Below are 10815 nucleotides of genomic sequence, written 5' to 3' on the forward strand. Positions count from 1 at the left end.
TAACATAGGGGTCGGGCCCCTGCAGAGGGTCACAAGATGAAACTGAGGGGTCGTGAGATGATTAATGGGATTACATGTTTCTTATATTTGCTTTTTGTGTGGATGTTGGATGATTTTTCTCTGTAGGTCTTGAACCAGGGCCTCCAACCAAACACTGCTTTTCTTGAAAGGGGTCAAAGGATGGAAACTACCAATTAAATCATGTTTTGTATTTTATAGCAAAGTCAGGAATGAAAGCCACGCATGGATGTGTGTCAGGTGTGCTGTGGACATGTTGAAGGTGCAAACCAAGAGCAGCGCTGCCAGGTGGATGTCCTAGAAGGCCCAGGTGAGCTCAATCAAGGCAACGACCCTCCCGCGTCATCCACCTGTCTAATGAGGTTGGCTGGAACGTCCTCAAAGACAGTGGGAGGGGCGTTACAGCTTATCACAAGGTTTTTACATGTGAAATCACAACCTGAAAAGTAACCATACTCGAGAGATAGAGTTGCATAAATGGAAATAGTAGTAGAGTACTCGAGTACAGTTTTTTACCACCAATCCCCCCTCTCCTCACCCCTCTCCATCTCTCTGCTGTCCTCCTAATGTTAAGAACAAGGTGATGAAGTCACCCAAGCAAGACGTGATTTAGGACACAAGGGCGCTGAGCATGTAACGGGTGAAAATGGTGACACGTTCATTGGCCGGCTCCTTCCTAACCACACGGCTCCCTGCGCTGTTGTCTTTATTTGAAGAAATGGGACATGGAGAGATTAAGTATGATTGCATGTGTGACGAAACATTCTGTCACTCAGAGTAATAAAAGCACCAAGACACTTTCAACTTAATTCAAGATATAAATTAAATCTACATCTACTAATTATAGCACATTAATTCTTAATGTCTTCATAAGGAGTGTGCAGGAGCTTTCTTAATTGCATTTTTGATGGCGATAAAAAACTGATCACATCCCTCTCGTCCTAATCAGAGCGCTCATTGTTCGTGTGTAGTGCAAATATCAGCACCGTGCGTGTGTGTTGACTCTAACCTGGTGTTAAACCACAGACTAAATCCTATTTGGAGCCATGCAGCGCTCTGGCAGACAAAAGCAAAGCCAGCAGCCAGCTCAGCACTCAGAGGTAACATTTACACAGGGGACTGAGAACATACTGTGGATCCCTACAGCTACACAGCCAGCTTGTCAAAACTGTCTGTATACTACGAGCTGTCAGGCCTTATGGACTGAGGACCCCATCAGGACACAAGTGGCATTACAAGATGTAGTCACTGTGAAACACTAGTAGTTCTTGAAAGCTTTCGTGTTTTGCTCATTATGTCGTGTCTTGACCCAGAAGCAGTAAATGTGTTTCCATATTTAGATTCATGTACACTACTATTAACAATATTCATATGATGAAAAAACAAAATGAAACGCCAATATCGATACCAATTCTGATACTTGAACTTGCGGATCATCTGATACCAAGTGTCAATCCTATAGCATTGCATTGAATGAGAAAGAACAGCTGTACACCACTGACCCTGTGTGGATGTGAAATGATTTCTGTCACTGTATGGCATAGCTTTGGTTAAACCCTAAACCAGTGGTGTCAAACATACAGCCTGTGGGCCAGAACCGGCCCGCCACAGAGTCCAATCCGGCCCACTGGATGACTAGACTAAGAGGTGCCAGGTTTCAGGAGCAAGTTAAACAATTTTGACTTTGTAAAGTTCTGCTTCAGAGACTTTTCCACCCTGCCTAGAATACAGCACTATGATATACCAGTGAATACTTAATGTGACTGTGTTTAAGCCTCTGGAGTCGACGGACTTGCCGGTGCATCCAAATCACATGACCGATTTAAGATGACATAGCAGCAAGACGCAGCCTCGCTGAGACTTCGTTTCAACTTGTGTCGAAAGTGCAAACTTCAATTTGTGTTGATAGGCCAAGTAAAACCAGACTTATGATAAATAATTTACGCCATGCTTTTTCCTGAATATTGTTGTCACGTTTGGTGCGTGTTTGGTGCACGAAGAAACGGTAAAACACGACACCCCCTTTCCTATTGGTGGTGTTTTTGGGGTGATTTTAGGTCCAGTGTGTATGTCAGAATGAAAAAATAACTGTAAAGTCACACAGGTGAGGTTGTGCTGGAAAAAAGACGCTAAACAAGGCAAGGTTAACTGTTTTTAAGGTGAAATTTAAAGGTACAATCCAAAGTAGTCAAAAAAGGCCAATTATACCCTTGACCCCAAAGAGTTGAAGACATTGAACATTGCGTAAAATAGTCAAAGAATCTGTATCAGGACGTGTGTCGATAAATACACGTAATGCCAGTGAGTAGTAGACCGAATGTTGGGCTGTATGTAGCACATGAACTAAAATTAGTTTGACACCCCTGCCCTAAAAGGTTAGGACCTTCTGGTCTAAAATATTGCCAAACTGCTGATATTTTGCTTACGTCTAACACTACGCAATTTGCAGGGAATCAATTCTTCTTCACTACTCTGAAACAGTAGTTGCCAGTGGCTGCACAGCACAACTTGCCGTGTAGGGTACTGTTTTGGAGCAGCAAAAAATTGATTTACAGGAAAGCAGCTGTTTTATACAGGTGTGAAACACTATAAATTTAATTAATAAATCCAGTGGTATTATATCAGTGCATTGACTTGGATATTCTCCGATACCCGATCCAGGATTTCACACAGTATCGGAGGCCTTTCTGACACCAGTATCTGAGTAACTCATGCAAAAAACAGGAATAACAGACCTTGTTCCGGAGTGTCCAACACTTTAATACAGAAAATTACAAACACATATTAGTTAACTTTTCTTACAATGTCTCAAATTAACCTACTAAACACAACAAATGTAAAACATATTACAGTTAAAACATCTATACACAGGCAAATGTACACAATATAAAACACATATATACACTCTTTTAATATATTATTATATAAAGATTTGTGTTTTTTTTGTTTTTTACCTTTAAAACTGGAAGCCAAACAGCTTGAAGAGGGAGTGTTTCACAGAAGAAGATGAGTGTTGAATATCACACTGACACATCATATATTATGGATAGGTAGTTTTTACATACAGTTGTTGGATCCTGTGTATTTAGCACGCCAGATTTATGAGATAACAGTTGGTATAGACAAAGAAATAACACTTGAGTACACATAACTTGCTGTTAGAACCGTTAAGTGCTGCTGATATGACTGGATTATACAGGATCTAGAAGCCACATTGCTCTGCAGACGAGCAGCGTGCATACAGTATGGAGTTACACGTGCAGCTTCATATGTGATGGAGTGTTTGGAGGTTGTGCACGATGATGACTTTTCTATTTACAAAAAAACCCAATGCTGTTTAGCTGCCATGACATCAGCACACACAATTATGAGTTTTAAAAGATATTGTAAACCAATTAACAGCGAGCATATAGAAACAACGTTATACTGCTGGACCCTAAACCACATGTCTGTTTCCAAATGATGATGTGACCCATGTATGAATCCACAGAAGATGTGAAATGGGAGGAAATACCATCCTTTATAAGTGTGAAATCCTTCAAATAACAAACGGAAAAAGATCACAACATTCACAAATTGCAAAAAAATTCACAAAGAAAAAATACAAATATATATGTCTGAGCTCTCGTCACTCTTTCCTCAAGCTGGTAATGCTTCCACGTTCTGTTTGTCTCCATGTTTCTCTTTTTTTAAATCATTTATATATATATATATATTTTTTTTTTTTTTACAAAAGCAGCAGAATGAGGAGCAGGAGTGAGAGCAGGGAGGTGTTAGCTGCTGCAGCTGCAGCCGCCATGTGAGACGCCCCTCGGTTGTAAAGACGTGGAGTCCTCGGGGAGTTCTGCTTCAGTTTACTGGGCGGCAGCGCTTTTAAATCCTCCAGAGCGCCGTAGGCTGCCATGGAGAACTCAGGGTCTCCTGTGGTCAGCAAGTCAAACACGCAGGACTGAAAGTACACGTCCTCCACTTGCAGAGTTTCTCTACACTTGGCTGTGGCCCGCTCCACCGTGTAGACCTGGTGAGGAGGCCGCAGAGGACCCAGCTCTGTGTTGGTGCCCTGCAGGCGGGGCTGCTGGCCCTGACGGCCCAGCGTGTGCTCCTTGATGAGCTCATTGCGTGGGCAGCCGTGCAGGCAGAGCTGCAGACCGCCATTGTCCTCCGAAAAGTCCAGGGTGTCCTCTGGCATGCGGATGGCAAAGGTCAGGTAGCTGCCTACACGCCTGACGATGATGGAAGTGCCGATGTAACGGGCTTGTATCTTCACCTGCCGGCCCACCCCGGAGCCGCCGCGCTCCACGATGGTCAGGCTGCCGCTCTCGCCACCGCTGCGAGTCCCATCCTGAAAGGCCAGTGGCAGATCCTCTGTGGTGGCCTGGTACACCTTCTGATCTGTGCAGCCGTGGAAAGACTTGAAGATCACTGTGATCTAAAATAGGAAGAAAACATAAGATAAGCATTCATTTTGTATCAATATTGATTATCCCTCCATACACAGTGCAAAACATCTTTGCTTAAATGTGGTTCTAACTACAAAATGTTGCCCCAATTGATCTTGAATAAGATCAGTACCCATTACAGCCACAAGGTGGCAGCAGGAAACCAAACATTTTAACCGCTGTGGAGGGTGTTGATGGGCCACACTGGTCTTTTTACAGAGTGACAGTGATTGCTGTCAGTGGTCTTCTGGATTGTTACCACCCAAAGAGAAAACTGCTAAAATAAACCACATTTACAATCACTGTGTGGTCTTCACTGCCACCTTTCCCTTCTTACCTAAAACAAATTACTAAAACTGAGGGCAATAACTCCACCACTCTTCCCCAAGTGTTGGCTCAAACAACATGGTTTCATAACAGCCTCAAAGCCCCATGCATCTTCCAACACTTTTCCTACACTGGTACGAGCGCTCGCTCAATGACTGACTGTGATTTGCATTCCAGCTGAGCTTTGAAAAATTGGGGCCTAACCTCTGTTTCTTCAAAGTATCTTGACAAAGCGGTGGCTGTGGTTACGTTTACACTTAACGGGGATACCGTATTTGATGGATGATTTCCTGTCTTAAGTCTGGCAGTTGCAAACAACTCCAAAAGCATGATGGGGGCATGCAGGTGCTGGCACAGATGTACCCACACTACAGGTCTGCGTTAGGCTGCACAGCCAGAACACAATGCAAATGCCTTTCAGAGGGTTTCTCTGAAATCCCTCACCTAATGTTACAGTTATTGTTCTGTATGGTTAGTTTTTAAGCAGGGTGATATAAATTGGCACGTGTAAGGAAGGTCAGTGACATTATCTGACTGTGGGAAGCAAAAGTATTTACTATTTAAGCACACGATTCACATAAAAGCAACTTAATTAACCTTTTTTTTTAATGGACACAATGGTGAGTCTATACCAACATGACTTTCAGCACCACACAAAGATAGACCTGATAAAAGCTTTACCAATTTAAAATCATTCAGACCATGACAAACCAGCCTATTTCATTAGCAGAATCAAAAAACCCTCACTGCTGTCCAATTATTCCCTTATTTTTCCACATTATTCCATATTTACACAAAAAGCACCCAGTTAATTATTTGACCAGAGGGGTGAAAAAACATTCCAGATCGTGGCGGTGGAGGAAAATGTTTGAGTGAGCGTTAATCACTACCATATGACCACCCATGTGTTAAAGGTAGAGCGCTCAAGCATGTCTGTGATTCAACACCGCTGAAGGACTCCCCTCCTCTCTCTTTTCCCTCATAGATCTGAAGGAGCTCCAAGACAAGAGGAATGCTGGAGGCTCGAGAGGCACCGTGGAATGACGATTAACTTCACATGTTGATACTTTATGGCAATACTTGAGCGAGCAAGCCAGCGCTCAGAAACAGCCTGCGCATATTGGCCATTAGTTTCAAACTTAGAACCAGAGTGTTCGTTTTTAATATCGTCGTGGGTCGCTGTCGTGAGAAAGGCGCTGCTCCCTCCCTGAGGGGTTGTAAAATAAATCTGAGGAGCCGTGATTTTGTTTGTTTTTGCCAGATTTCGCTTTAATCTTTTCTTCCTCCAGCGCAATCTTGGAGGAGATTTAGCTGTTCAGGCCTTTAAAATGTGTTCAAATGACACAATGTAAGAGAAGCAAATTAAAACTTAGGGACGTATGCAAAATGAGAGAGGGTTTGCAAGCAGACTTTGCTTCATTTTAAGGGGTTACATGCCAAAAAAAGTCAGGAACCACTGCTCTAAAGTAGGGCTGCAACCAACTTTTATTTTTATTATTGATTCATCCACCAAATTTTCGATTTCACTCAATTAATCGTTGGTCTATAAAATGCTTTTAAAGTTCTTAAGAGTCTTCACTTGAGCTGAAGATTTGGAGTTAAGTGTTACATATGAAAAAGACAAGCAGCAAATCCTCACATTTAAGAATGTGAAACCAGACAATATTTGGCATTAATGCTTGAAAAAATTACTGACATGATCAGTCAATGATCGAAATAGTTGTCTCTTAATTTTCTATCGATCAACTAATCGAACTGTACTATCCAGCTGTACTCGTCATCCATCCTCACCTTGCTGGTTGCCGTAGCGCTGGAGCCCAGGACAACAGGCACGTTGGTCACCTGCACCGACAGGAAGCGGTTGTCAATCAGTGGCCACGCCCCTTCCACCTTGCAGGTCTGAAACTCATCTCGGAAAGTCCGTAGGTGCGGGTCTCCGAATAATCCACAGTGGGCGTATTTCTTCTGCTGACCGCCCGAGCCCGACACGAGCACCCGGTTCTCATAGTCGCACAGCTCCGACACGGCTGGGCGAGATGTGCTGGGGACCTTGGCGGAGGAGGTGGGCCCATCGCTGGAGCAGTTATGCTGAGAGAATAACTCCTTAATGCGGAAGACGGCCGAGTGGTAGACCAGGTCGCCCCTGCAGCTGCGCGCCTGCCGCCGGGTGCACAGAGCGTAGGCCCGCAAGGCGATGCAGTAGTCCACATCCATAGCCACGTCCTCCTGCAGACCACTAGAGGGTGAGGTAGAAGCCACATACTCTGCATTGCAGCGCTGGATTCGACACTGCTGGCAGTGAGCTGGAAGACAAAAGCAATGAGCATCAACATTTTGTACTGCAATGTCATATCGCATCACAATTACTGTGAATATGTTTGCTTCTTATTTTCAACAGTGACCTCTCTGCAGAAATGTTGCTGACTGGATCTTTCAATCCCAACAAAAAACTGCTTTCTCCTAATCTTTAAATCCATCTGACATTTACAGATACATTACCTCAGCACAGTGCATGAGGCAGCAGAGTCAAAACTTTTCCACTATCAAGTTTAGCTCAATCAGGAGAGCCATTAAAACCCAAATGCGTGAGCTCACGAGGCCATGATCCCACACTGTGCTCCAGAGTCAGTCAAATCTTATTTCCCCCAACTAGCCCTTACAGAAATAGCATGTAGCCTCACTGTAGGAGGAAACCAACCTGTGTTAGTTTGCCTCAGGGTGTTGAATGTGGTTTGGCTGTTGCCAAGGTAATTGAAGTCCATTAAGCTACACTGCATGGCACGGCAGGGCTCAGTGTACGGGGGCAGCTAACTTCAAGAGGATCACAAGAGGAGCATCACAAAGAGTCACACTTGTTCAGCAAGTCGGGACCCAAACTGGGAGCTCGAGGGTGGACGGTGGGGGCTGTGGAGCTCAGCGTGTAATATTTGGGTGGTGTCGCCTGATTCTGGGGCTTCCTGTTAAGTTATGACTCACAAGCGGACATTTATTATCAAGGAAAACAAAGAGCTACTACTATTTCTGTGGGAAGTCAAAGCGTGGATATTCATCAAGCTCATTTCAGTGTTGTCTCATCATATGCTGACTGACTCCTGCTGTGTTATGGATTGAGTTTCCACTTCAGATCAGCATCAGCCAGCATCCAAAACACACACATCACTTATACTGTGAAAAAACCAGGATCAGTTGCGACACACTGCTCCTCTACAGCTACAGAACACTCCTCGCTTTACTCCAAAGCTCCATCTAATCTCCCACCAGCGTGGACAAAGTCAACAAGATAAGCAGGAAGATTTCACACCAGTGCACATGAATATTTTTGCACCGTTTCTTCCCTTTCACATGCGTCTGATGCGTTGAAGGGGGGCATGACAGATGATTAATGCATCTCACAGTCGCCGCACTTCAACACGAGCTCTGATAAAAAACCGAGAAGGAGTGCGAGAGGTCAAGTTGGAGGCATTCTGCATCCCTCCTCTGAATTCCAACAGGCCTAGCCCGTCTTGCTGCGAGGTCACCCAAGTCCGCTGTGATTGACACTTTCTGACAATTGCTGCCCACACAGCCATCAACAACCGTGCATCTCCCTAAAGGGTCTTTACGCTCCGGCACTTAGTAAGCTACCAACAAGTGTGAGGACCATGTGGGACATTTGAGAAGAGAGAAAGGGACAAGCAAAGTGACCACACAAACAGTTCATGTATTAGTATATTAGTAGAATTGTGCTAGAGCTAGAAACAAGGACGTTGTTTTGTAACTGTGTGGGCCTCATGTTAAGGTTGCAGACTAATGAGACTCAATATTTTCACGAACATAGTGCCTCACCAGGTCATGAAGTGTACAAAAACATGTCTGAAAACAATTTCAGATCATATTAAATGTTACTTTTTCTAACCTACGAATATACTGGGACATTTCACACATTTAACAAATAACCTGCATTACCATCTGAATGTATTCGAGCAACTATTTTGTGCATGTTTCAACCATAACACCACACTATAAAAACTTTTTTAGGATAAACAGAGTGGCCTCCAGGGGTCTTTAGATATGACTGTCATGTTTTCATCCCTTTATCAAGATATGGTGTGCAGTTTTCATGCTCCCATAGACAACATGAAGCTGATGTTAGTTGTTTTCTGTCACTTGGGAATCTTAAAAATGCCTGACAACTTTTAGAAGATGTGATTTTAGATATTAGCACAGTACTTATATTAAACATTTCCATATTGAAATGATACACTGATATTTGTCAGTATAATATATTGCACATGTTGCCAGGTGACGTTTGCATTTTAACTTAATTTTAAAAAGGATATAAACAGCACTGATTCACTGATTGAGAATAGTCTTTACTCATGCACAACTTTTTCTTACATCTCTAACACCTGAAAACTGAGTGAAAATGGCATCAAATATGAGTCTCAATTGTGTCATGAACACAACATTGGAAACTCATTAGGAGTTGGGCACACAAATGAAATAATTAAACTTCAAAATTCAAACAAAACATGCTCCTGAGTTTGATTTTCTGATCTCTAACTGCGACTAAAAAGGAGCGACCAACACGTTCAGAGGCCATAAAGTTGGACCCCCATGCATGGTAGCTAACAAAGTTAATAAATGAAGCATGAATAGGGGAAAATACTATGATCCACTTTGCTTTAACTGTAAACCAAAACAGTCGAAACTATGTGTAACAGTCACACTCATGTTTTTAATAGTGACAGTGGCTGTTTTGTGTCCGATTAGCGGCGTTTTCTGGTTAAAAAAAACAAGCTCCGTGGTTTTCTGTTGGTTTGACTGCGGGTGCTGCTGCTGGACGCCAGAGGCTAGCCTGCTATGCTAACAGAGAGCTAAGCCGTTAACTCCGCAAAACTTGGATAAACCGTTAAAACAGCGGTGTTTGTGTGCTTGTAAAACCTGATAGCTAATCGGAAATTGATGATAAGTTGTTCGGTGTACGCGTTTAGGTGGGAATTGTTGGAAATGTGCTCAAAAAGACGTCCGTAAAGTGAGTTAACTCGTGCTGCTCGGCTAGCTGCGATACAAGTGGCTGGAGGCTGGGGTAACGTTACTCCGCAGCAACAGGACATTACTTTGTCCCCGCAGTGGACGGGATACTTGGAAACAACAGCGACTTTGCTTCGTGTTAAAGCACCAAAACACTAAAAACTTAAGTTAGTAGGTGTGAGAGGGGGTTAAAGTAGCTGAAAAGTTTGAGTTCAGCCGCACAACGAGAGTTAAAAGTTAACTTTTTCCATCTCCATTGCGGAGAGCGCGACTGAGCTTCGCATGCAGCAGAGGAGTGGAGGAGCACGGATTGGAAAAACACACAGCAACACTTACCTGGTCGAAACAGCAGCGAAAGTAAAACCATCGTCAACGTTACACAGTCCCAAAGCTGCCGCTTAGCCGTGATTTGTGGTCCGCTTCTCCCCATACCAATCCATTCAGTTAGAATGGAGTTCCTCGACTGCTTCTCATCGACGCTGCGGCTGAGGGAAATCAGACAAAAATTCGTCTTCCTTCGCAGCGCTGTCATTCAAAAGGGGCCCCTGTCTTCAGGGCGGCTCTACAGGGGAGGGGTCTAGAGTGTAGACGGGGCCCAGAGGTGATTGCTGGCCAATGAAACACTAATTATTCACTAACCACTTGATATTTACATGTAGTGGCAATTACTGAGGATGAGGACAGTGGAAAAAAGTGCCTCCAACAACAGAGGGGGCGGTGTGAAATTATAATTACCCTGATTATAATTGGAGAATCACAGGGTGCTGTGGTTATAATGGCATCACACCTACCTATTATCTGTGTGTACAATATAGTCATGCTAAGGTTATAACTTGGAGCCATGCAGAAGTTTTCTCATCATCTGGGCTGTGTTGGAGGGGCTGGGGACAGGTGGGGGGACTTTACACACATATTTTGGGATTGTCCACAGATCCTAGACTAGTGGAAGAAGATTCAGAGAGAAATCATAAAGTTTGTGGGTATTGACTTCATCTTAGACCCAGAATTGTTCATTCTG

General features: G+C 43.6%; 1 protein-coding gene across 1 annotated transcript; it reads right to left on the bottom strand.

Moving 5' to 3' along the window:
* Positions 1-3719: 3719 nt before the first annotated feature.
* rgmd (RGM domain family, member D) lies at positions 3720-10493 on the bottom strand. The gene is made up of 3 exons (XM_049588739.1): positions 10134-10493; positions 6576-7087; positions 3720-4447 (listed from the first exon to the last, which is right to left on the bottom strand). The coding sequence occupies exons 1-3, from the start codon at positions 10327-10329 to the stop codon at positions 3746-3748; spliced, it is 1410 nt and encodes a 469-aa protein (XP_049444696.1). The 5' UTR covers positions 10330-10493; the 3' UTR covers positions 3720-3745.
* Between the last annotated feature and the right edge of the window lie 322 nt (positions 10494-10815).

The sequence above is a fragment of the Epinephelus fuscoguttatus genome, linkage group LG10, assembly GCF_011397635.1.
Source record: "Epinephelus fuscoguttatus linkage group LG10, E.fuscoguttatus.final_Chr_v1".
NCBI lineage: Eukaryota > Metazoa > Chordata > Actinopteri > Perciformes > Serranidae > Epinephelus > Epinephelus fuscoguttatus.